The 26,721-nt window shown below is 43.3% G+C and overlaps 1 protein-coding gene and 3 long non-coding RNA genes across 4 annotated transcripts; 2 read left to right on the top strand and 2 right to left on the bottom strand.

Moving 5' to 3' along the window:
• Positions 1-243: 243 nt before the first annotated feature.
• Positions 244-5,975, bottom strand: LOC128821592 (ketosamine-3-kinase-like). The gene is made up of 6 exons (XM_054002784.1): positions 5,574-5,975; positions 4,439-4,590; positions 2,946-3,037; positions 2,382-2,464; positions 1,853-1,975; positions 244-1,141 (listed from the first exon to the last, which is right to left on the bottom strand). Exons 1-6 carry the CDS (start codon positions 5,712-5,714, stop codon positions 803-805), a joined length of 930 nt encoding a protein of 309 aa, XP_053858759.1. The 5' UTR covers positions 5,715-5,975; the 3' UTR covers positions 244-802.
• A 7,245-nt stretch (positions 5,976-13,220) lies between these two features.
• LOC128821600 (uncharacterized) lies at positions 13,221-14,060 on the top strand. The gene is made up of 2 exons (XR_008441158.1): positions 13,221-13,419; positions 13,566-14,060. It is a non-coding gene; the product is annotated as an uncharacterized LOC128821600 (long non-coding RNA).
• A 9,790-nt stretch (positions 14,061-23,850) lies between these two features.
• On the bottom strand, positions 23,851-24,523 carry LOC128821604 (uncharacterized). Its single transcript, XR_008441162.1, has 2 exons — positions 24,463-24,523; positions 23,851-24,333 (listed from the first exon to the last, which is right to left on the bottom strand). It is a non-coding gene; the product is annotated as an uncharacterized LOC128821604 (long non-coding RNA).
• Positions 24,524-24,665: 142 nt separating this feature from the next.
• On the top strand, positions 24,666-25,464 carry LOC128821601 (uncharacterized). Its single transcript, XR_008441159.1, has 3 exons — positions 24,666-24,755; positions 25,042-25,152; positions 25,398-25,464. It is a non-coding gene; the product is annotated as an uncharacterized LOC128821601 (long non-coding RNA).
• Positions 25,465-26,721: the final 1,257 nt, after the last annotated feature.

The raw sequence follows: 26,721 nt of genomic DNA, 5'->3' as shown, positions 1-26,721 counted from the left end.
CCAGATAGCATTGTTTTGTGGGCAGTGACAATTGTGGGCAGTGACAACAGTCAAAAAGCATCATCTATTTGCAGTGGTAAGAGAATATATCTCCACAAGATGTGTACATCTTACATTACACATATGTGTAAGTGTCTTACCTGGAGAGTTCTCTAATGCACACTCTCTAGTCAACATAAACATAATCCAAAATAAAAGAAAAGAACTAGTTCTCTTCTGACCAGAAAGCACAGAACAGCCTACAAGCATGCTAGGAGGCACCAAAATTTCACTCCACTTTATAAGAGAATAGTCTCCATCCAAAAGAAAAGTGATCCCTTCCAGCCTCACCCATTCTGTGATAATAAACGGCAAATCCAAATCCCTTCTCACAGTTGCTGTTACATTATTTTCCTGTTGGCTTTCAAACCATGTTGTTAACATTGCTCTCATGCTCACAACTGCATGAGAAAGAGGGGGGAAGACACAGCAAAACACAAGGAGCAACTTTTTTTGCCATCTCCTCAGTATTTATTTGTATTACTTTGCATAATCTCAAGTGCTTTCAGGATGCTGAGATTAGTTTATTCACTATGCAAATGAAGAAGCTCCTTCTGCAGGTGTTTCCACGATAAAGCTATTCCCAGCAATCCTAAAAAGTAACTACTTGATACTCAGTAGGACTCACTAATTCAAAGTTCTTCAGCTGAGCAAGAAGGTCAAGGATCTCACAGGGGTTTTTTAACATCACTACACCTTCAGCTGCACCAGCAAGTCTGGGATTTTCCAAACAGTACAAAAAGTACTTGGCTTAAGCAGCAAGTTACTTTACAAGGTTTCTCATAGTGTTTATAGAAGACCCTCTGTACCCTGAACCAAAATGGTTCCAGTGGTTCATGTAGTGGAACAGCTGATAAAGCTTCAGGCGTTTCTCAAACCCTGCGGCTCTGGGGATTTTACTGTGATAAGCAGAATAAAAAGAACTGGTGAAGCCACCAAACATCCCAGCTATTGCGAGCTCATACTCTGAATGGCCGTAGAAAGAAGCTGGATCAAAGATAATCGGACCAGAATCATCCTCAGCTACATTTCCTCCCCAGAGATCCCCATGCAGGAGAGAAGGAACGATTTCCACACCACAGAAAAAACTGGGTATCTTCAGCTGCAGGGGGAAAAGCAAGACATGTAAATTACTACAGTCATTCACCTTAAAATGTAGAGGTTTATCTGCACACTTCAAACTTTTTAAAAGTCAGTTAAATAAACCTGTAACTTCAAACAGGACCAAGTTAACAGAGATGCTGAGCAAATCCAGAGGATTCCTGTTTTTCATAAAAGCTAGCAGCAGAACAGTCAACCAAATCTCTTTTTGGAAGACAGTAAAGAATTTAAAACTGCATTTGGTGCTGTAATATTGACCAGATTTAATAACAACAACTACCACCATATTGGCATTAGGAGGCTCAGGTGTCTTTCAGCAGCCTTGAGGAAGTACCCAAAGAGCCAAAACTGCAGTCACTTAACCAGATGCAAACAGAAAATCAACAATGTGCAGAACAGTACTGCTTATGTACGTTTTTCATCATAGAAGTGTTCCAGGGAGTGAGAAATATGATCTCCATCTGTAAGATTTCCCAAACAGTAAGGCAAAGTGCTGGCACTTTGGAATTCACTCTGGAATGTTAGCATAGGGTGATGTGGCAAAAGCCATTACACCTTAGAATAAAGGGTATTTTGATCCCTAAAAACTGGAGTCTCCTACCTACAGAACCTGGTGCACACCAACAAACAGGAACTTTGTTTTAAGAAAATAAAATCTAGATAACTGATACCCAGCTGTCACTCTAATGAGAACTGAGAGAAGTGCTTGTACCTGGAGCTGTGCCCAAAGTTCCCTTGCTTTCCTGTCTCCTGAGCTCCTTTCGATCAGGTCCATCTGGGGCTGGATCCTTTGTCTGGCAAAGAAACTCACCCAGTCACTGCACCAGTTGTTCACCTGAAGGACCAGGACTGCAGATGTCAGTTGTACACCACACAAAAGGCAGATTTTCTTGTTTTTCAAATAAACTTTTTGAGAATAACACAGCCTTTGTGCTGGAACCACCCAGGACAGTAAGTGCTACCATTTAATTGAATGTTATCTTAAAATGTTAAATTGGGGGAATAAATAATTTTCCCTCAGTGATTAAAACCTAAAAAATTGAAGAGCCATCAGTGTCCAATGCAGCTGTAAGTGCTGTCCAAAGCACTACTTTTCTTAGCAGGATAAACCATGCTTTTTCTTATTCATGGTGCCACAAAAATTCATTTATTTACATTATGATAACTTTGACCCTTTTTTGTCACTGAAGGAAAAATGAGGCAAACTTAAAATTCTATCAGTCTGATGAAATACAACCTACCTGTGGAAGATAACCACAGCAGGTAACTGTATGAAAACCAAACTGATCCACAAACTGGACTTCCACTTGCCCTTGTCCTTTACCTTTCAAACCAAAGACAAAAATTCAACACCAATGACAAAATACTGAGCATCCACAATGCAAACGAACCTTAAAAACTATGCAAGGGTACAATGCTGCTTCCACTGAGAATAAAAAAAGTTGCACTTTAATGTTCTTTTTGTTACAATGGTTGCTGCTGCTGGCTTTTAAATTTAAAGCTCAGTGTAAAGCAGCCATATTATACTCTTTATTTTTGCATTTTGAGGTACTGTATCTCTTCTGATACCACATACTTGTGGAGACTGTGGTTCAGGCTCCCAAATTGAATTGATCACAGAGATCCAAACAAGGCAAACAAAAGCAAAAAGAAGAACCCCCCCACCTGTGTGTTTTATCCCAACCTATTCTCATACTATCTTTAGTGGAAGAAGATGAACCTGTCCTGAAGTGGCAAAAGCTATTTTAATTATTTTGTATATTATTATTCATTAGGTTAAATTTGCAAACAGCTGTGTACCGTACCAACTGTGCTCCCTTCTTTCTTCATCTTCTCTCTAAAGTGCTGGTTATGAAGGTGAAGATCAGCCAGCTGAGTTCCAAGAAGTGCTGAATGTCTAAGAAACAAATATAATGTTAGCAACTCTGACACATGAACGAATCTAGACCTTGGTACTCCAAGAGTTACTTGAAAACATCCATCAAGAAAGTAACAGCTCTTCACCTCTAACAAAATAGCTTCCCAAAATATTCCAGTATTATAAACACTTTGTCTTCCTATCAAGACTGCATATTAATATAGACAAAATGTACTTACTCGGTTGTTTCTGATACTACTGTTGAAAGTGAAATCATAAATTTACTAACAATAATAAACTATCAATTCTAATTCCTGTGTGATATCGCTTCCCTAAGCATTTTCAGTAAGGCATGTATAAGAAAGCACGCACATAATGTGGAACATGTTATGCCTTTTTTTTTTTAATTTCCTGTGGCAAACTGTCTCTGAAAAATAGAACCAGACAATGCTGATCCTATTCATTCTATCACTGTCCTGGCTGTTCTTCTCTAAAAGGCCTCAAAGATGGTATCAAGTAGGCCTAGTTTATTATCTATTTTTAATAAAAGCTGAGCCTCTACAAAGTTCAGTAAAGTCTTGTAGTAATTGCAAACAACCCTTACAGCCAGTTGCCCCCAATGTTAACAAAATTATATTCCTTTTCCTTTTCTTGACCTTTCTGAACTTTCTGTATTTTAAAGGCACCGTCAGTTAAAGCAAATTTAGTTATTCTTCTTTTGTTCCTGTTAACACAGATTGTCAAGAAAAGGATTGTATCCCCCAAAATTTGCACCCCAAAGATACAATTTGAAATCCAAACCGGCAAGATCTCTGCCCTTTCTCTTGGGACTCACTGAGAGCTCTTCATGAATCAAACCCTGGCAATGAGCAGGATGAGGGACAAGACTTAAAACTGGCTACAGAAGTTATGAAAATGAGATAAGAAACTGGTCATGATCACCTCCCCAGTGGAATCTGATGGGATTCATCGTATTTAGTGCTAGTCACAGAGAAGGGTCCAAAATTTGAAACTATCAAAATGAAGTTTAACAGTTGCAAAAATATTGAAATCAAGATTAATTCATTTGGGAAGTGCCTCTGCATACTCACGGCAAACATTACAGCACTGGTTCTTACATCAAAGGCAAGTACACAAAACAAGTGATCAAGTTGGTCATTTTCCTTACCGTAAAAAGGAACCTTATTGTAAAAACTACCAATTACCTAAACAAACAACCCAAAAGTAACTAAAACCCAGAATCACTTCTTGATGTATTATCAGTTTGCTAGGTGAGGCATTATAAAGTATTTTATACAGTTCTCTGCTATATAACTTCTCATATGTCCCTTGACATGCTTTATAAAAAAATTAAACAAATTCCTCCCATGAAAACAAATTATTTAATTGTCAAAATAGCCAAAATTTCTTTGTCAAAGGAGGCAAAAATAACTGTTTTACCTGTTTAAGCTCTTCATTTTCAAATGTTCCATCACCAGCACAGTATTGTCCCCAGGCAGTTCTTCAACTTTGATGGGTTTAGGCACTCTTACTGTCTGTGTTTTCAGGATGGCTTCCAAACTTGCCATTTCTCCCAGAAACATTCTTCTGGCCTGCCAGATTTTGAAGAAAAGCATTAGTCTCTATAAGCATCAGTCAAAGTTAAAATAAAATAAAGTATAAAATAAATAAAAAGTTTGGAGCAAATATTTCTTGGTGCACAAGATACAGACAGAATTGTACCATCAGGCCTGATGATAATTTTACAGTTGCAGAAATTTCAATTTCTGGAACAAAGTGAAAATCAACCTAGGTTCTAGCATTCTCTGTAACTTAGAAACTCTGTTTACAGTTGAATGAGTGCAAACTGCATACACACAAAATGTGTGCAATATTCTATTAATACAGCAAATGTCTAGGAAGCCATGGACAATATACACCATCAGTTGGGAGGATAGAAGAATGGTGCTGACATTTACACACACCATGACTTTCTAGACCAAGTAATAGAGTCAAGCTTCAAAAACAGCTCTATTTGCAGCCACAAATCACAGAACCATACAATTGTTAAGGTTGAAAAAGCCCTCTAAGATCCCTGAGTCTAACCGTTAACCCAGCACTGCCCTGGCACTCTGTCAGTGCCTGACAACCTTGTGTGTGAAGAAATTTTCTCCAACATCCAACCTAATCCTCCCGACACAAATTGAGGTTGCTTCTTCTCACTTGTTCCCTGGCAGCAGAGCCTCACCCTGCGCCCTCCTATCAGGGAGTTGTGCAGAGCCACAAGGTCCCTCCTGAGCCTTCTCTTGTCCACGCTGAGCCCGTTTCCCGGCTCCCTCAGCCGTTCCTGGTGCTCCAGCCCCTTCCCCAGCTCCGTTCCCTTCTCCTGACATCCTCCAGCCCCTCAATGCCTTTCTTGTCATGAGACGCCCAAAACTGCCCCCAGGATTCGAGGTGTGGCCTCAGCAGCGCCCAGCACAGTGGGCAGTCACCGCCCTGGTCCCGCTGCCACACCCGGACTGTCACAACCCAGGGATGCCGCTCCCTGCCGCGGCGCCCACCCAGCCCCGGCATCCCCATCCCCACGCTGCCTCACCTCCCCCTCGCAGTTGCCCTTCACGAACACCCGGCCGCGGTCCGTGTCGTAGCTCCGGCCTTGGCTGATGCAGCCGCCGCCCGAGTGTCCGGTCGACCGCAGCACCGCGGTGCCCAGAGCCCGCTTCAGCGAGTCCTCCATGGTGTCCGCTGTGAGGGGAGCCGCGGGCGGGAAAAGAATTAAAGGCACGGGGAAAGGCGGGGGGAGAAGGGGCGGGCAAGGGGCATCTGAGGCGGAGAAAGGGCGTTTGAGGGGGCAACGGGAGTCGGAAGGGGGAGCAAAGGGCGGCTTAAGACGGCGAAAGGGCGGCAGAAGCGGCTGAGGCGGCTAAAGGAGCCGGGCTGATGACCCGGGCGCTGCTGTCAAAGGGCTCTCTCGCTCCTCATATGCCAGTTGGCTCGCGTGTTCAGTTTTGTTCCTGTGCTCGTGACAGGATCAGTTACAGAATCGCAGAATGTTCGAAGTTGGAGAGGACCCACAAGGTTCGTCGAGTCCGACTCCTGCCCCTACACAGGACACTCCAACAATCACATCGTGTGCCTGAGAGCATTGTCCAAATGTGCACCTTAAGCTCTGTCAGGTTGGTGCTGTGACCACTTCCCTGGGAGCCTGTTCCAGTGCACAAACACATTCTGAAGGAAGAAGCTTTTCCAAATATCCAACCTAAACCTCCCCTGATACAATTTCAGGTCCCCTTGGGTCCTGTCACTGGGCACCACAAAGCAGAGATCAGTGTCTGTCCCTTCACTTCCCAGACAAAGTTGAATACAGCAATGAGGTTTCTCCTCTGACAAATTGGGGAAGAGCTCTGAGATCATCAAGTCCAGCCAGTGACCAGACACCACCTGTCAACCAGACTATGGCGTTGGTGTGCCACGTTTCTTAAAGACTTCCAGGGACACTGACTCCAGCACCTCCCTGGGCAGCCCCTTCCAGTGTTTAATCATTCTTTCTGCAAAGAAATACCTCATTCTGCAAAGAAATACCTTTGCTGGTGCAGCTCAAGACTATGTCCTCTCATCCTGTCCCTTGTAGAGCAGAGCCTGACCCCCACCTGGCTGCACCCTCCTGTCAGGGAGCTGTGGAGAGCCAGAAAGTCCCCCTGAACCTCCTTTTCTCCAGGCTAAGCCCCCCCAGCTCCCTCAGCTGCTCCTCATCGAACTTGTGCTCCAGCCCTTCACCCATCTGTTGAGTTGGTGGGTTTCTTGGGTTGGTGGCCACGAGTTAGTTATCACAATTTCCCCTGCCACAATTACACTTTAACCAGTTTGATAAGTTGGCCTTATTTTGTTACTCATAATCTGACCTTGTCTCAGCTGTTTGGCCATGTGTCCTTGATTTGAAGATGTCAGCATTCTGTTATGTCTGGTTTTAGTTTACCTCAATTTACTTGCTTTTATTATTTTTCTGTAGCTTCTGCAATTGCTGAGACATGTTAAACATATTTTTTCTATCTGGAAACCTGATGTTTCATCACAATCAAGTACTTCATTTCTGCCTTGAGATTTAGTTTAATTAGTCTGATCCCAAGGATGGAGCTCCTCTGCTATGGAGACAGGTGGCGAGAGCTGGGGAGGGGGAGCTCAGCCTGGAGAAGGGAAAGCTCCAGGGAGACCTTTGAGCCCCTTTCAGAGCCTAGAGGCACTCCAAGAGTGCTGGAGAGAGACTTTGGACAAAGTCTGGAGTGACTGGACAAGGGGTGATATCTTCAGGCTGGAAGAGGGCAGGGTTAAATTGGATATTGGGAAGAAATTCTTCTCTGTGAGGGTGGTGAGGCCCTGGAACATGGTGTCCAGAGAAGCTGAAGCTGCCTCATCCCTGGAAGTGTCCAAGGCCAAGCTGGACAGGGCTTGAAGCAATCTGGGATAGTGGAAGCTATCCCTGCCCATGGCAGGGGGATGGAATGAGGTCGTGTTTAATGCCCTTTCAACCCAAACTATTAATGGGTTCAATGAAAGCAAAGATCCACAGAGACCTCTGCCTGGCACTGCCATTCCTTGTGTCTCCTTTGAAAGCTTTCAGGCATTGCAAGTCTTCATTTTGTATTTTGAGGACAAGTCCCACTCTATCTTTCTGTGGTGTTGGTAAGGATGGAGGAGCAAGAGTGGGAAAAAGTGATGGGAGCAGTAATTGGCAATAATGATGTGCACTTGAGAAAAGAAAGAAACCATCAATAAAAGTCTTTTTAAAGTTTTTTTGAAAGATCCATGCTCTATGCAAATGAGATATATACCTTCTGCAAATGAGGTATAACCTTCTGTTTATACTCATTTGCCTCCCATTTTATTTTCCATAGTATTGCTGAAAATGGCAGAAATTTTAGATTCTCAAAGTTTATGCTTTCAAAACACAAGATGTTCAAAGCCTATTTTGATTTTTCAGACAAGTGATGCAGTAAAGCTGATTCCCATCATTGACCAGAACTGCAGACCAGAAAGACCGAAGCCAGGTTTCCTGCTAATCATGTGGAATGTCATGAGCTGGATTCAGTTCTCTGCACTGGCTTGATGGTGGAGAAAAAAGAGCAGAGAGCTGCTGTTTGATCACTGCTAGATACCAGCATGAGGATTTACAGCAGCCAGGATCATGGATTAGTGAGATCCTGTGTGGAGCTCACCTGTCTACAGCACGTGCAGCATTGAAGTGCACATGACAGCAGCACTCTTGTGCACTTAGACCCCCCCAGCCAGCATGTCACCACAGGCAATGTTTGTGTTTCTGTGTGAGCAGGTCAGGTCTACAGGGCAGGCAATAACACCAACACAAGCCCTGCTTCAGCAGGCTCCCAGCAGTTGCTGAATAGCAGTGTCCACTCCAGGTACACAAGAGAGATGCAGATTCACAGTACTGTTTTGCAGCACACAGGCTGTTGTGGACACTCACAAGACTTCAGAAATGCTCAGTGCAAGCAGAGCAAAACCTCCCATTAAAGCTCTGTCACGTCCAACAGTGAACTGCAGAGCAGGACCTCTGCATCAGCACTGACCTCCAGCTGCAATATAGGCACAGCCTGTAACCCAGAGGTGCAGGCAAGTACAGGTCAGTGCTATGAAAGAGGGGTGAAGAAAATAATCTATCAGCCGTGCTGGGTCTCAGTGACACAGGTCTCTGTGAATGGTCACACACACTGAGGTGCTGTGCCCCAAGTGGCAGCTTATGTCAGACCCAGGCACATGGCTTAGATACAGGGCACAGAACTGACAGAATAAGTCCCAGTATGAAGAACTCCACATTTTAAGCATTTTAAGCTGAGCAGCCACATTGTTTATCAGGTGGGAGCTCCCCAGTCCGTGGTGTTGCAGCAGAACCACAATGAGTTCAACAGCCCCTGTGTAAGCCCTGGGCACTTGGGTATGGATGTGCTCAGGGCAGACACGCCCAGGGGAATGCAGCTCTGCATGGGAGGGCTTCTCTTCCTTTGCCACTGAAGGGTAGAGCTGAAAACAACTGCACCCAGGCACCCAGGGCCAACATGATCTCAAGCAGGAAATACAAATGTCCCATCCATGCAACAGAAAGGGATGCACCTTGTTTGCCTTTACGCTTCCAGGAATGCAGTGCCTTTGCACCCAAAAATCAAGGAACAAAAATCACACTGATTCTAGTTATCTGAATGCCTGTCTTCTGGAAGAGAAACCTTTTCTGGTTCACAATGACACACAACAGGGTAATTTGTTGCTGGAGATGAAGTCTGTTAGCCATACTACCAAAATCTTGTCAAAAGTACACACACACAAAAAAAAATTTGAAAACATAATCCTTCCCTTTTCACTTGGTAGCATTTTGAAATGACAAATGCAGTGAGACGCTCAAAAATTTGGCTCAGTTTTGACCAAATAATCTGTTCTTTCACAGGATAAAGTAAGCAATGATTTACATTAAAATAAACCAAAAAGCTGCATAAAATGAAAGTTTCTGCTATTTGGTAATCACAGTAGTTTATTGTTATAGACATGTAATCTTTGTTATATTTATGGCACCCAGGGCAAAAATCTTTCAATAAATATTTCATGTAAACAATACTTATTTGCCTCTCGCTTTTCAAAAAATACTTGATAGTAGCATATAAATAGATACTAACATGTTTAAGTTATAATCTTTCCCAAAACCTAGACATGTTTCCTTTTTGTAAACCATTCATTTTCCCAATATTATTAAAGTGGAGGAATTACTAGATTGTTAAATGCTCTTATCTTCCACAATGGAAGTAGCAATTTCATAGGAAAAAAAACTACATCTACAAGCAAATACTTTTAGCCATCACTGCAATGGGGGCTGAAGTTGCAGGGGTGAGTTTCTGCCTCTTTAACCCTCCAAAACAAGGTGATTTCTTGTTCTTTTCTGCAAATTTCTAGTCATTCTATCACTCCAGGCAAATAGTTTGCATTAACAAGAAAGAAGAGAAAAGAGACTTAGACTTATCCTAAAATATTTCAATTACCTACAATATTTTTCTTAAAATGTGCATAACTTCACAGGAGAATTACTGTGTCTCCAGTGTCTACTGATAAATTTATTTCAATGCACAAAACCTAACCTTCCTTGAGAAAGGAAAAGACAAGAAAAAAGCAGCTTCAAATATAGTATAAGCAATAACAACAGAAGTAGTTACAATACTGAAACTTCTTTAATACTGAAGTTTGACACTAATTTCCATAATCTTAAATAATTAAGTTACAATTCAATAATGGCATACATAATCTTACAGGTATTAATTCTAAATTTTAAGTAAATAACCTATACTTGATATACTGGCTGGCTGAAGCAGACGACTGGTGCCAGGACTCCGCTTCCTGATTGTCCAGTTCCTGTATTAATCTCTTCACGTGGACAGCTTGTTGTGGAGATACTGGCATCTATTCTTCACCTCAGAGCAGCTGTGGCCAAACTATGAAGGAGAGATAAAATTAGGGCATGCAAACATTTCTGCAGAGTTTAGATTTTCATGTTCATTGCTTCGAAGTGGCCTTGAGCAAGACTCAGAGTTTACTCCTTCCCAAAGATTGTTTTGTCTTCTGATACTCTGAGACGTTTCTAAGAAGCATCTTCAGGACAAAAGGACCCCCTATGGAGTCAATATGAAAAACATTTCCACAGTACCAGAAAATGTAAACTTATGTAAAACACTAAAAATACACTAAATTTGACACAAGGTATTTTCTCCTCTGTGAGCCACCATCCTCCTGCTTTGCAAAAACAAATCTCAACGCCCTGTGTCCCCCAAGATCTGCAGTTAAACCTGTCAATAGGCATTAAAAACAGCTTATGCTTGAAGACTCTTTGGGATGTATCTTGTACTGCTGTGCATCCACAGACACTCAATCAGGTGAAATCTGAGGGCTGAACAACTTTTTTGGCTCGGTTTTGCAAAAATCTGAGGCTGCCCATGCAGCATGTGAGGGTTTATGCCAATTCCATAAGGTTTCCCTTTGCTGGAGCCAAGCCTGGGACTCCGCCTTGCACAGCTGCAGACCTGAGAGTGTGGCTGCAGCACGGGGCTTGCAACGGAAATAAGGCAAAAAAAAAAGAGTATTGTATGGAGATCAAGTTCTAAAGTTGGAAAGAATGGTGTGATGGCATATTCCAGGTGGAACTGGTACTCAGGAACACCCACTACTTCAGGGTGCTCAGAGACCATGAGACCAGCAGAGTTCTTTGCAGAATTTTCCCTTTTCTGCTTTGAAATAACTGGTCTTAAAATTAATGTTTATGTTAAAAATAGAGCCCCCAGAATTCTGTAGATCCTTGGGTGATCAAAGGCTCCAGCCCTCTGCATCTCTTCTCTTGTCTGCTGCTGTGTTACGTGTGTGGCACATTTACCTACGGAGTGCTCACTAAGGAGCTGACATGGCTATGTGCCAATTGCTAGTTATGTGCTTGCTGTGAACCAAAAGATATGGCTAATTGTATTATTGGGTTTTTTACAGAGTAGTCTAAAAGAAGGACAAAGTGACATATTTTTTTTCCTTTTTTTTCACAGTCTGCACTGTGTCTCAAACTTGTGTTTAGGACACCAATAATCACATCTTGATATTTGTTCATCATCTTTTATGAGGTGACCAAATGCCATCCCTGCATCTTGGCATGAAGAGGAGTCACATCACCCAGAGACAGGCAAGAAGTACCTTTTATTTCTAGTTCTGCTGAAGACATACCAGACCATGACTGAGCATTTTGAGAGAGGATAATAAAGAAGGTTCTGATGGCTAAACCTGCAAGTGCGCACCTAGCCTTGGTGCCACTGGAGACCCTGAAAGATACAGTTCTAGAACCACAAAATTAAGGACAAGTCCAGCTTGCTGAGGATGCTCTCTGTCCCAGCATCCAGGTCATTCACCAGGACAATAAATGATGTTTTGGCCCCAGTATTGACCAACTCTCTATAAGAACTGGTGAATAGGAAAACTTTGTACATATTTGATTTTTTTTTAAGGATTAGTAGATGGTTTAAATTTTTTTTCCCCCTGAAGGAACAGTGGAAATTATTTATAAATAAATAATGCTAAAAAGTACATGGAAAACCACTGCAAAATAGTGAAGAACAGAAGCAAGAGTTCCTGAGATGCAGCCACTGGCAATACTTACAAAACTGGCAGTGGCAGGTCCCTCTGCCCAGGGCTGCAGCCACAGCCCCTCTGCTCCCAGCCAGGGCAGGAACCTCTTGCCCAAGGGGTCCCAGCACCCCCCAAAGAAGAGGGTCCCTAGCTCCCAGGATTCTCCTCCTCCCAGCAGAAGGCCACCCTGACAGCAATGCTAGCAGGAGTTCTGTAACCCTTTAGTCAGGAAATAATCAAAGGAAAGAAATTGTTGTTTCACTCACACAGTCTGTGGGATTCTCTTCCTACTAATGCCTTTACCCTTCCCCTTGTGCCCCACTGTTGGTGGCACCTGCATGCTGAGGGGTACAGCCATGGACCCTGGAGCCTCAGGGCCATGTCAGTGGTGCCTCCTCCCACAGAAACCCTGCTGCAGCTATGCACCGACAGTGCAGCAGATGACAAAGGTGGAGTGTGCAGGAGGGGCAAATTATCTTGTCACAGGTACATTGAGGATCCAACTGAGCATCACCCTCGGCTTCTGCTGGCAGCTCCCTGTTGCCCCACTAGGTCCCAGTGCCTGGGGGTCATCCCGAGCTCTGCCCACCCAAAAGGAGTATCCCTGGATCCCTGGGCACCCTAGGGTGTCAGCATGGGGATCACAAGGAGGTGTCCTCCCACACTGTGTATGCCTGAGGGGCCTGGAAGGGGCTTCCTCTCGCAGCTGGGCACAGTGGCCTACATGCCCCAAATACTCCAAATCCTGGCTTTGCAGAGGGAAAGGCAGTGAGAGAAGGAGGCATCATCCAGCCACAGGCAGTCCATGCTGACTGCTCCCACCACATTCCTGCTCATTGGGACACCTTGGCAATGTGTCAGGAGCAGGGACAAGACAGATAGCCATGGATGCATGACACAAGTGACCAAGGGAGAGCAACATGAAAATGTAGAAGTTCAAAACAAGAAACTATTTTCTTTTCTTTCCTGGCACTGTGCACCTGTAGTGGGGAACATCCCATTATGACATCACCAGGCTGTGGGAAGTGACATCCCAAGTAACACATTGTGACAACAAATCTGCTGATTTTATTTGGGCACAAGCAGTAACTGGGCCAATCTTGCCCAAGCCTTGACTCATGCTGAGGAAGACTCTGGGTTCTACAGAGTCAAACCAGGCTTTTCCCAGCACTGGTGGTGCATTGGGGGCTGCCATCAACATCTCTCCTAGAGTGTCCATCCTAGAGCCATCACTCCTATTTCCTTGCCCTGCCTGGTTGGGGCAGCCAGGTACTGCAAGTGCAGCACTGAGGGTGAGCTGTGCACAAAAATGTCCCACTGGGGTGGTTGTGGGGTGGGAGATGGGACTTAGGGAGGTGGGAGAGTGTTCTTCTTCAGGAGCCTGGCCATTCCTTCCTTCTCTCCCTGGGACAGTCAGTGACTACAGCTTCTTCTGCAGTGTGTGATGCCAATGAAGGGGAGCAGCTCCTGATCCTCAGCTCTCCAAGCACAAAAATGGCCAGAGAAAATTACAGCAACTGCCCCATCTGCTAGGACACTCCAAAAGATGTGGCTTCTGCTCTGCCCTGTCACCACCAGTTCAGCCTGGGCTGCATCCTGCGGTGGACACAAACGAATCCATCATGCCCACTCTGCAGGACACTGACAGAGACTGTCAGGCTTTCTGAGCGGGACTATCTGCTGTTTGCTGTCATCTCCCCTGAAGAGTCACCAGAGACCAGCAGCCATACAGGGGTAGCTTCCAACCTCCTGGATGAAAACAGCACCCATGGCCCTCTGGTGTCCCCTTGTCCACAGGGAACATTGTCCCCAGCTGAACATGACACAGAACATGACACTGAAATGTGAGCACATTTGAAAATGTAGTCCCTGATATAACAGTAGTGCTGGAATGAAGAGGTTACCTTTAATAAATTAACCTTTTATACTCTTATACAGTAGCTGATAGTTTTGTTATATTACACTGTAATTATTGAACTGCAAGGAGTTCACTCAGGTGGAATAATGGACAAGGAGTATGTGGAAAACTCGCTTTCCTAAATGAATGCTTTCTTAATCTAGCTTGCTGAAAAGCAACTGCTGTAATTGAACTGCTTGGTCAAATTTATTACAAAGCATAGATTTAATAATGTTATATATAAAGCAAAATTTGAATATTGACAAAGAGTATAATGCTATTCTATATATGTTCTGTGGTTAGGAAAAATTCTTCTGGTCGTTTTTTCAGTCCCACAATTACAAAGAATACTACAAAGCAAATTACAACTGAATATTTCAGATAATGAACAAAAAGGCAAAATAGCAGAAACAGTTACATTTGATTTACATTTTAAAAGCAGGTGGTTTGCTTTAGTACTTATGCTAGAGAAGAGAAATGAGAGGATCTCCATGTTGAAAAAAAACATAATAGAACTGTGTAAATGCATTCTGTTCCTCTCCCAAATGAATATTCTTATATTCAAAATATCATTGAAGATTGAAGCCAAAATTTCAAATAATTTTATTTCTATCAATTATATTAAAACATTAATAAGAGCATTATTGGTCTGGATTAACAAGTGTCTGAATGAATTGTAAGTATTGCACATTCTGATGCCACAAGTATCACAAAGCATTACTTCCTTCAATAAGTCAGATTTTCCAGAGAATTCAACATGGGTTAAATTAGGTTTGAGTCTGTTTTTTGTTTTTTTTTTTTTTTTCTCTCTAAAAAAAGAGGCTGAAAGAGCTCACATCTTTGCATACTCAGTTCAAGGCAAACAGGCTTTGAGGGGTCACTCAGCTACTACCAAAGCAAAGTCAGAGATCTTGGATTCTGAGCACTTCCAAAAAGATGTCCTTGATTTTCAGACTTAACACAGAAAAAATGTCATCAAAACAAAAATGAAATCAGTTGAATTTGGACACTGCTTTGCACTCCATTAAACCACAAACCTAAACTCCATCCTTCTCATTAATACAAACACAGAAACACTGAAAGCCTTGGTTTGCAGAAAAAAGGAAAGGTAAACTGTCAGTACCAGTCACCTCATCATGATGAGAGCAGTCAGTGCTGGCAGTGCTGCACTGCATTTAAATCTCCAGCCATTGCCTTGACTTGCTGCATTCAGATCCTACAGCTCTGCCCACCAGGCAAGGCACTCCAGGTACTGTGAGTCATTTTAACACATGGGCCTGACCTTCACAGCTTCCTTGGAGCTGAAGATTTAACAGTTAAGAGCAAAATGCAACGCTTTTAATGTTCTTTTGGACTCCCTGCATTGCCCAGAGCTCAGACCTCTCTTAGCCTGAATGTGGGGAAGCAGAGTAATTTCTGCCAAGTCTGATCCCAACAAGAAAATTATCTGCTGGATATATGAGGAAATTTCTTCTGCTGTTGTTCTTCAGGCAGTGAGAAGCAGCTACTGCTTCCAACAAGAGGTTTATCACGAACAAATGCTTCTTATAAAAATGTCTTAAAGGGTTTGAGTTATGTGTGTGTGTGTGTGTCTGTATGTATGTGTGCACATGTGTGTGCTGGGGCAGGTCTGAGAGCTGTACAAGGAAAACTTCTGTACATTTTCCATACAAATAAACTTTTAGAAAGGCACAAGCTTACACAAATACAGTACTGGCAAAATTGCCACAAGATTATTAGATGGTTTAGTTCGTCTGCTCTAAGTGAAGTTATTGCCACAAATTGGTAAAATAAAAGTCTTTAACACAAATTAAGCATTAAGAAGCAGGCATTCTTTATTTAGCCAAATGCACAAGGGGATATCTCCTCTGAAATATCATGCATGCTGATTATAGAAAAATTTATGTTAATATATTATATTTTATGTACATATTCATTGATTTTCCTGGAATAAACATACATATCATAATCATTTTTCCCAAATCATTAATGTGATTCCTCCACTCTGCCCATGTGATCTTCTGTCCCAAGGGTCTCTTTGTTGGTCCCTGGTGGTCAGTGACCCCCAAGTCATAACTGACCACCCAAAGATCAGGCACTTCTCTCCACATTAGCAGAAACGTTGGCATAACTGGGCTGTTTACTCTCCTGTTCTTCTTGGTTAATGTTCAACATGATCCTAGAATAAGCATTGTGCAGTTCCATAGGCCAGTGATTTTTGAAGAATAAGCATTGTATCAGCCCACCAGCTGTGCAAACAGTTCTTCATTTGGTAGAAAGGTAGATTATCTGATGATAACTCTTGATAGAAAACGTTAGTCTAATTTTTTTGTAACACCACAATTCAATCAGTGCATTGGTTTGGTTTGGAGGTTGGCTGGGGTTTTGTTGGTTTTGTTTTGTTTTTTTTTATTTTAAGATGGGAGATTAGTGTTCAGCAGGCCAGACATTTTCTGCAACTAACCAGATTCTGGAAGTTCCTGTGCAGACCCAGAGAGGCTGTGCACTCTCCTTGCTTTGAGTTTTCAAGAGAAAGACCTGAGCAATCTGCTATGGCTGATGCAGTGTTGACGAGGAGGTTGGGCTAAAGACTTCCCGAGGTCCTTTCCCACTTCATTATGTGATTCCAGTGCATAACTTCAGTTTGCGTGTTCCTACCACAGTGGCAGACTCTGCTAAATCTGATCTAACAGCAGCCAGTCCCATTCCCCCAGTCTGCCCTTCACAGTCCTTAACTGCCCACGATAGTAAAGGAGCTCGATGCAAGGAGTCAGGCTTGCAGGAGTATGCTCCTCAGCAAGGTCCAGGGCCTGGGGTCAGTAGCGTTCCTAAAGTAACGTTAGCAGGTCATGTGTTCCCCATTTGTGAATTTGCTCGTGAATGGAGATCACAAAAGTAACACTGAAGAGGAAAAAATAACAGGGTTTGTATTTTCAGAACTACACCGTGTCCCTACCCATATTTCCCATTTGCACTGATCTATCTCAGAAGTCCTTTCCTTTCAGGACTGAAGTGTCAGGGAATCTCCTTAATAGGACGTTTGTGAACACAGGTGTCAGTCTCTAAAGTCCCTTTGTTCTGTGAACAGGGGAAGTGTGCCTACATAGGTCACCTTAATCGGTCTGCTTTTCATTTCAAGGCTCAACGACTTGCTAATGAGGCTTTTTCTTCCCACTTGTTTTGCTACAGAGGAAGCAAAGGCAGTGTGCTTTCATGGGCTTCTTATTTAGGTAAAGGAGATGAAATGGCTATTCTGAAACTCTCTAATGAGGTATATTGGCTGTTTGGTTATATTTCTTCCTCAGTGTATACTCAAAAACTCCTAGGATCATCGGGATCATCAGTCCAATTACATGCACCAATGGCAGACATGTCAAATTTCCATTTACATTTAAATACCCCTATTTCAAATTCACTGTAGGCATTATTTGGCTGGCAGGTGCATTTTAGCACGTAGTCTGTATTTTATTAGCCACCAAAGCAGTCATGTAAAATTAGGCTTCCCACTTGTCCTGGTGAAAGTAGTCATGAACCTCCAAGTTCCCATGGAGATACAGAAGATTCAGATAATAAAGCAGAAAAGATGGGTAAGAATAGGATCAGGACAAGATGTACACCTCGTTTTAGTATGTCCTGCTACTGGGATTAATTCAAGCCAGCAAGAAGAACAGTTCAAGTTATTCTGCAAGGAGATGCACCCATGGACTCTTCCCTGCCATCAGTGATGTTCCACAGTTAAGGACATATGAGCTGTCTTAGCTTAGCTCGTGTATGCTTGGACTGGAGAGCATACTATGAATTCCAGCTAGAACAGAATTAACTGCTGCCTGAGATTTTATGCCTGAGCTGATTTAAGAGACTTAATGACTGCTTTCAAATGAAGAGTTCCTCTTCATGCACATGTAAATATATGTGGAAAGCCATTAGTTCTCTATAGAGGACCTTTATATATAGGGGACCTATATATGGCTCAATTCTCTATAAAGTAAAGAGCAGAGGAAAAAAAATCCCATTTTTGAAATAAAACACTAAGAAACTAAAAGCATTTTATACAACTAAAATATGTTTTGTCTGCCCTATCACTAGAGCAAATATTAAAATGAGCTTCACGTTCAAATCCATATTTATCCATATCCATATCCATATCCATATCCATATCCATATCCGCAGTTGTGTTCATTATCACAATGAGACTTAAACATATATTCAACAATGATAAAGAACCAGAAATGGCACAAAGAAACTGTGCAAGAGCCTTTATGACAGGGGAAGAGGGAGGAGATTTTTTTCCTTGTATGAGACATGGGAAGGAAAATCCTAAAAACCTTGCAAAGATTATTTCAGAAAAAAAGTGAATGGAAATTGATTTTATATCTATTTAAACATTCCTGTATAAAGAGGAGGAAATATTTAGGCTTGAGGACTCTCCATTTTTGCAAAAGAAGGTGAAATAAGGAGCACACTGTGAAATATGCATCTGTCTCTGACAGAGAACAAAGTGCCCGGTCAGCAGGTTTTAAACTCAAGATTCAGGTGGCCAAAGTGAAATTCGAGCTGTTACAAAATGACCTTTGAGGCAAAACGTGAACAAAGAAAACCAGAAGACACCAAGTGAGGGCATGTGCCCTCACACTCTGACCCTGGCTTATCCCACGAGCTGTGAGAAATCAGCCAGCAGAAAGCCAGGATCTCTCCTTGCTGCCAGCATGGCTGTCAGCAAGGGCAGAGCTCGCTCCCAGGGCTGTGTGCTGCAAACCCACATGCAAAGCACACATTTCTGGCTGGGAGTCTCACCACCCCCACCCAACAGCTCACAGAACCCATCACAAGGTGGTGCTTTTTGGAGCCCTCTGGTGCTGCCCCATGTGTATGATCCAGGAAAACATTTATGCACCTAGGGCACTTCCAGGATCATGTGACAAAAACCTGTAAGGTAAAAAAAAAAAAAAAAAAAAAAAAAAAAAATCCCAGAAAGTAAGACAACCAAGAAGTGTTTCTATTCCATTGAGAAAATAAAATCCCAAAGTTAGCACTTGGAATGTACTCAACACTTCTGTGGCTCACACGCTTAATAGCTCAATCCCTCATTCCTAACATTGTAGTCTGGTCCTCAAAGGCTTTCAACAATGGAGAAGGATTTCTCAAACACCATCCAAAAGCTGTCAAAGCTGACAATGTTGAACGTGGGGGTGACACTGAACACGTGGAGTGGCTGCTAAGGAAGGAGTCCTGCCAGCTCCTGGCACAAGCATGTGCTCCTCCCTGCACAGCCCTGAGCACAGCAGTCTCATCTAGGCTGGAATGGGAACTGCATGGGAACACACACCTCTTCCCACAGAGCTGCCCAAGAGCAAGGTGACTGAGCTCTGCAACATGCACAGCAAGACTGGCCAGTTTGCCCAGCTGAGGATTTCCCAGATGGAAACTGGACTGCAGGCGCCAGGTTGCTGAGAGGGCGAGAAAGCTGCAGCTGCAGCCCAGCCCTGCCCACGGCTCTGGGAGCGCCTACATGCACGGCAGGGCTCTCACAGCAGCAGCAGCTGCAGCCCAGCCCTGCTTTGCCTTGGCCTTCCCACCCAAAAGAGGGAGAATCCAGACTTGGCTCTGTTGCAGAATTGAGCAATAATTAAGGTTGGAAGGCATCTTTGGAGATCTCTCATCCTGCCTCCTGCTCAAAGCAGTTCTTCATGGGGTCAGACCAGGTTGCCTGGGACTTCAGGCAGTCAAGACTTGAAATCCCACACGGTGGCACAATTTCTCCAGGCCTTCACTCCCCCACCTTGTCCTTGTGGGGAAAAAGGTTTTCCTTATCTCCAGCCCATGCCTCTTGAGTTTCAGCTGCTAAGCTTTTGATTGAGCAAAGGGCTGCAATCACTTTGTTGAGGATTTTATTAAGGGGATCTCAGGAAGTAAAGAAGGAAAAAGACCAAGATGGAAAAGGACAGCTGGGTAAGAGACAAATAAAATGGATATACATCAGTGGGTGCCCTGTGGTGACTCCTGAGCATTTTATGGTAGAAAGGTAAAATATAAAAATACTAATGCCCTCAACAGGCTAAACAGCAACAGGTAGAGTGCTATGTCTGGGCTGAAACCACAGAAATAGAGAGACCATTGGAAGAAATTTCAAGTACCATTTCCATCTGTGTCTTTTCAGATCACCACAGAAAGACAATTGCAGTGTTTGCTGTATTTATCTGTATTTATTACACATTAAAAGGGAGCAGCCCAGCTCTGAAGTTGTACTCTCAAAATACATTGACTGCTCTCCAAACCTGAAATGTGAATATGTGATGGAGAGGCTACAAAAAGAAGGTTGGAAATACAGATTGGTTTGTAATTGATTGTTTCTTGAATAGCTGAATTTACATTTTGCAAGGATGATAAAAGTTAATCTGCCATTTGATTGTGAGGCAGTAAAGATTAAGTGAAAGTTGCAAAACTGATCTTTGAAAACACGTGTGAAATTTGGCAAAAAGGAGTGAGTTGTCAGGAGCATTGTGTTGTGACACTGTAGTTACAACTGAGAAATCTCAAAATGAAGAAAAGATAGAACAAATGAATAGGCAGAATTCAGAATCAACTCAATCAAGTGCAAGATAAAGAAACACATTCACCATTACAAGAACTGACAGTCAGCACAAGGCCCTGCATTAAGGATGAATTTGTGTAGTATTTATAAGAACTGGGAATTAATGGAGGAGAGAGATTTAATCAGAAAGAGCTGATACAGAAATCATTATTCCAGAAGGCTGAGTTTTATGACAAACTTGTTCACTCTTATCTTTGATGGCTGCAGTTAATTAGATATTGCACAGTGGGTATGTGGTGGACACCAGGGATTTGGTAGAAGGCACTGAGAAAAATTCAAAATTATCATAGGCAAGATTTTTTTAAAAATAGGAGGTTTTTGTGTGTTTGGTTGGTTGGTTGGTTTTTAAGGAAATGACATCAGCTTTTTTAGCATTTTACAGTAACAGAGTTATCTTCTGGTCCATCAACATGTAGCTCACATGTATTTACTTAACTGAATCTTGGGGGTTATAGTTACCATTGGTCACAGGTACTGCACTGAGAACTAAATTTGGGGTTTTCCTTTCAGTTTCTGAATAGCTGTAGTAAAGATTAAAATGGTCTAGGTACCTAGAGCTTTGCTTGCTTCTTTTTTTTTAATTTTTTTTTTTTTTTTTCTTTTAATGTAACATTTCTATCACTGAAATCATTATAACAAATAAGCTATTAAACAGAAAGCAGGAAGAATGGTGGAGCTTCAGCGTAGTGAATGTGAACACAGATTTCCAATATGTGATCACTTAACAAAGTGGATTTGATGTTAATTGAATGGGGTTAGGGGAGTAGAAGAATACAACAGGAAAAGCAGTCTTTATGAACCAAAATAAAAATGTGTGAGAAGTAATGAGAGTGGTCACTGTTAATAAAGTTCATGGACTAGAAAAAATATGACACAGTGCTGCTGACCCCTCTGAAATGGTGAGTGTAGAGCTGCAATGAGATTCCAGTATAAAGGCAGCATGGAATCTCATTTGGAAAGTCCTTCAACCAAAGACAAAAAAAAAAGAGAAAGGTTCCTAATATTACAGTGACAGGACAGAGGCCAAAAATTACACTCCAATCACATCCACTTGCGAATTTAAATATACTTGAATTAAATCCTTAGGATTTAAAAATGGTAAAATAACAGATGCTGTAACTGGTTACAATATAATAATAGATTTCTTTGCTGTGAGTGTATATAACATTTGGAAATTATTCACCAGGGACTGTGATAATCTGTTTTCCAATGCAAAAAAAACCTGCTCTCTTCAACAGTAGTTAATATCTTTTGATATCTAGTAGATTTATCTTTTAAAAAGAACATTTAGACATTCGATTAGAAAGAAGATAAAAATGACTGTTTTGAGGAAAATATTAATGAAAACGTTTATTTTACACATCCAAAGCAGAATGTCAGTGCTTAACAAATCCTAATGAAAATGAAAATCATCTGGAATAAGCCAATCCAGACATAACTAAATAGCCAAATAACCAACCAAAAACCAAGCAACCAAAGAACCCACGAACAGACAAACTGACAACACTGAGATATCTGAAGCTGTTTTCAGGGCATTGCCAGCTGTCCCTGCCTAGTTGGTGGCCTCTGGTGACCGTTCCAGGCCTGTATCCATGGCTATGGCTGCTCCTGGGGCTGGTCCTGCTTTTCAAAATGAATTTTGAATCTTTATTTTAAGCAGGATTTCTGCTTATAGATCTACTCACTCAGTTTGATTTCTACTTTGTCCTAATCCATCTCTCTCTCACTGCTGACGGGAGTGATCCCCTGACGGGAGGGATCTTGCAGGGGAGCTGTGTCAAAAGCCTTATAAAAATCCAGGTAAGTCAGCAGGCAGCTCTGACAGGATATCCATCCAGGATAACCAGGATATCTTCCAGGATAACCATGTGGTGCACAGCACCCACTTTCTCAGAAGCTCCTCTACCATCACAGGTGCAGCAGGCTTTTCTGTGTGAGGAGGTGCTGCCAAAATGGTCCTAGGCCTCCAGGGGCTCTCAGCTGATGGTGGCGTGTGGGGGTCAGGCAAAGACATTAAAAGGAGAAGAAAGTAGAATCCAGGAACTTTGTCAGAGAAATAGAATTTATTTATTTTTTCTTGGCTAAAGTGTTACTAGAATCTCACTAGTGCCACCATCAGGGTGGCCTCTTGCTGGCCTAAAGAGAATCCTGGGATCTGGGGGCTCTCCTCTTTTGGGCACACTGGGAATCCCTGAGAGACTGGCCCCTGTCCTGGACAGGAGCAGAAGGCTGCAGATGCTGCCAGGGGCAGATGGACCTGCCACTGCTGGCTTCTCTGGCTCCTCTTGGAGCTGGTCCCATTCTGCAGGTTCAGACATGGGCTGAATCTGCAGAATGGGGACAACTGTGACTCCGTTGGAGGCTGGCCTGTGACATTCCAGCTCCCTCCTCCATGTTGAAGCTTGCGGGGCCAGTGGCAGGAGTCCGCTCCTGCAAGCTAGTGCAGTTGGAGCTGCTGGAGCTGGTGCTGGCCACAGGCCTGTTGTCCTCTCTGGCACGATGGAAGCACAGCAGCCTCTGGGCCTCCTCGCTGCACTGGCCCACAGTGGTGCTGATGATGCCATGGACCAGCAGTGCTGTGTGCCCACTGAGGAGAGGCTGCAGCACCTCCACCAAGGCCTCTGCATCTGGACCATGGGCACAAAGGCTGTGCAGGATGAAGGCCTCTGCATCCTCTGCCCTCCACCATTGGTCCCCATAGATTTCTGCCAGCCTGTGGCACAGCCAGGGCTCCACAGGATCCAGGACGTGCTATTGTTGTCAGAACAGTCGTGTCCATACCTGGGGCAGAAGGCCACCTATAGGCTCTGGTTCTGCAGCCCCTTGCTTAGCTGGGGACAGAGTTCCCTGTGGGGAAGATGGAGGAGACATGAAAGGGCCATGAGGGCTATGGAGAAGACATGAAAAGGCCATGTGTTGGGGAATGGCTGCAGGAACAGGGCCATGGATCGATGGAACAATTGTTCCAGGAGTCCTCTGTGTAAGACCCCAAAACAGCTCTGTGCCTGGGAACAGCACTGTGTCTGGCCTGGGAAACCGCAATGTGTTTGGGCCTGGGAATCAGTACACTGTGCTTGGCCTAGAAACAGTACACATCACATGTACAGATAGCAAAGGCAGTATATCCTTGAGAAATGAGTTGTACAAGAACAAGATGTAAAACAAGCTGTTCCTAGTAAAGTAAAATGTATCAAGCTAGAAGATGAAGAACTTAGGTGCAGCTGAAACTGCACGTAAGAGAACATAGAATAATGAACCTTTATGAATTAACCAATGAGAAGCTTGTTGCTGACATTGTAAAAGCAACAATGAGCAGCTTGTTGCTGCTTGTAAAAGACTATATAAACTGACAAGATCTTTGAATAAATCAGAGCTTGCTTATCAGTCATATTGATTGTGTGCTTGTCTTCCCTCACTGCTTGCGGCAGCCATGGAGGCTATTTTTGGTAAGATGGAGGGAAGTTCTCCCTGCCTGTCTGTTGGTCCCTGGTGACTCTTCAGGGGAGCTGATGACAAATTGTATGTAGTCCTCTCCACCCCACTCAGAAAACCTGACAGTCTTGAGTGGACTGCAGAGAGGGCACGCTGGATTTCTTTTTGCCCACCGCAGGACACAGCCCAGGCAGAACTGGTGGTGACAGGGCAGAGCAGAAGCCTTGCCATTCTTAGTGACCTGACAGATGGTGCAGCTCCACTCTGTCTCATGGCCATGTCTGCCTGTTGCAGCAGGTGGGGAGAGATGAGGACCAGGCATGCTTGGCAGGAGTCAAGGATCAACCCAGGGATTAACCCAAGGATTAACCCAGGCTCAACTGGCACCAAAATTCAAGCAGTGAAGGATGAGACCTCATATCCATTCCCCAGTGCTGTCACAATCCGCCACTCATTGGTGGATGCTACAGAGGGACATCTAGCACCTGAATATAAACAGAAAGGAGTGCAAAGTTGCAAACCACTCACATGTGACATCATGGTCCACCACCCAGTGATGTTATCCTCCACCATCCAGTGACATCACAATGGGATATCATGGCACACCTTCGTTCCCTCACACCTCAGCACATAGGTCTGGGACTACTGGCAGACCTTGCCCTGGAGACAGACATGGGAGGATCGCCAGAGGCCAGCAGCCAGGCTGGGTCAGTGCCCTGAGAACAGCACCCATTGCCCAGTGCTTCTGGGTGGCCTCATGCCCAGGGGCTCGGCAGGACTAATCCATTGAAAATGGCATCTTCCAGACTCTGTGTGGCCCTGGTTGAGACAAAGGCAGGAGGGAATGCACTAGGGCTGGTAGTGGCTGGCAGGGGCCATGGAGAGCAGAATCCTGCATGGTACAGTGGCAGGGACACAGAAGAAGCCAGCACACTGGAGGCCCCCCCCACCAGGGCTCCCAGCAAACCTTCCCTTTTTTGCCTGTCACTGCAGAGCAGGACCAGCCCCAGGAGGAAAGGATTTTCTCCAGTTTCAAGATAATCTAGATTCTCTTGCCTGTTGACCACAGGGAACTGATAGAAAAACAAATAAAAGGAAAGCAAGGTATAAAACAAGTTGGTTTCTACTAATGAGGCTTTGATTACACTCCACCAGTCTCCAATTTCCAGTGCCTTTAAAAAAAGACTTCTTTCATACCATCAAGTCAGTTATTTCCATATCTAACTAGCTCAATGACCAGTTAGCCACTTACCTACTTAACAGCTCTCAGAACAAAATTACATTCAATTAAGTTATGATATCAAAGTTAATAATAGTCAAAAGCTTCAGCTACTTTTCACATTACACAGGAAACCATGTGTCTTAGTGTCGCTGTTGAGCAGGATGGGAATGAAAGACTCCAAGTTAGAAGGCAAAGAGAATGAACTCCGATTTATTTCAGATGCACTGCTCTATATATAGAGAACATTGTGTGGACTAATTTCATTGGTCTTAGAGTAAAAACATCTCACACCATTGGTGTGCAGTGAATGATGCACGGTAGCAGAACATATCTATAAACAATGTGAACAAGATAGATTAGGGAATTATTTACATTCTTTCCCAACTGCTTCCCAGGCTCTCGCCTGGTTAGAAAACCTTTCTCTTTCTCTCTGACTGAGCTGAGAGTATCCACATCTTAGTACTGTTAAAATCTGCTTGAAGCTGCAACTTTGGATTTAGCATGTGCCCAATTTATCCGATGCATACTGTATATATTCAATAGCCAATAAAAAGAAAAGGTACGTCTGAAATAAACCTGGCTAAAAGATGCATTGAATCAGATATATATCACTAATAGTTTCTGAAAGACTAAACGTGGTCTGCAATAATTATGAAGTTCATCAGCTGCCCACATTTTTCTGTTCTTAAAATGCAGAATTCTACTGCCCTCAAAAGTAAGAACCTTCCTCGGACTGCTAAGTAAAAAGTTGTTTGCAACATATTACTTCAAACAAGAAGTGTTTCTCAAATCTTTTACAAAACTTAGTGAAAATGTTCTCTTCTTGCAAAATTTCACATTCCTCTACAGACCCAAGCCAATTGTGCCTAAGCAATCACTCACACTATTACTGTGTCCTTCTACACTACAAAGTAAATATTATTTAATATCAGTAACTTCATTTTATAAGCTAAATTAAAAGTTTAATATTTTCCATTAGTAATCTGCTGCTGTGCCTGCCTGAAGCTCCCTGGCTTCGCCTGCCTGGCCAAGGCACAGTCAGCAGCAGGGGACGCTCCCCTGTTTCTTAATGAGATTCGGGGAGCGGCTAAGACAGAGCGCTTCGCTGTCTGTCTTGGAAGGAGGAAAGGCAGCGTCCAAGGAGGTAATGAGGGAATCGACTCAAGGCTGGGGAAAAGGTCTCAAGTGTAATGCAAGTTCCGAGGAGCTCCGAATGCCATTGTCCTGACAGCTGAAAGTGCTCTCATGGTGTAGCAGTCAGAGGCCCTGCAAGGGCTCCATGGTGGTCACTAGCCTAAGACAAGAAATGCAGAGTCATGACGAATGGAACAGAGCTACCCCTCTTCCGCACATCAGACCCCTGTTATCTCTCTGTGAGGCTATAGGTTGTATTCTCCTCGACCTCAACCATAGGACAAATCCTGATCCCTCAATAGCCTATATAAACCCAT

Source organism: Vidua macroura, chromosome Z, assembly GCF_024509145.1.
Source record: "Vidua macroura isolate BioBank_ID:100142 chromosome Z, ASM2450914v1, whole genome shotgun sequence".
Taxonomy (NCBI): domain Eukaryota; kingdom Metazoa; phylum Chordata; class Aves; order Passeriformes; family Viduidae; genus Vidua; species Vidua macroura.
This window is presented reverse-complemented; position numbering and strand designations above follow the sequence as displayed.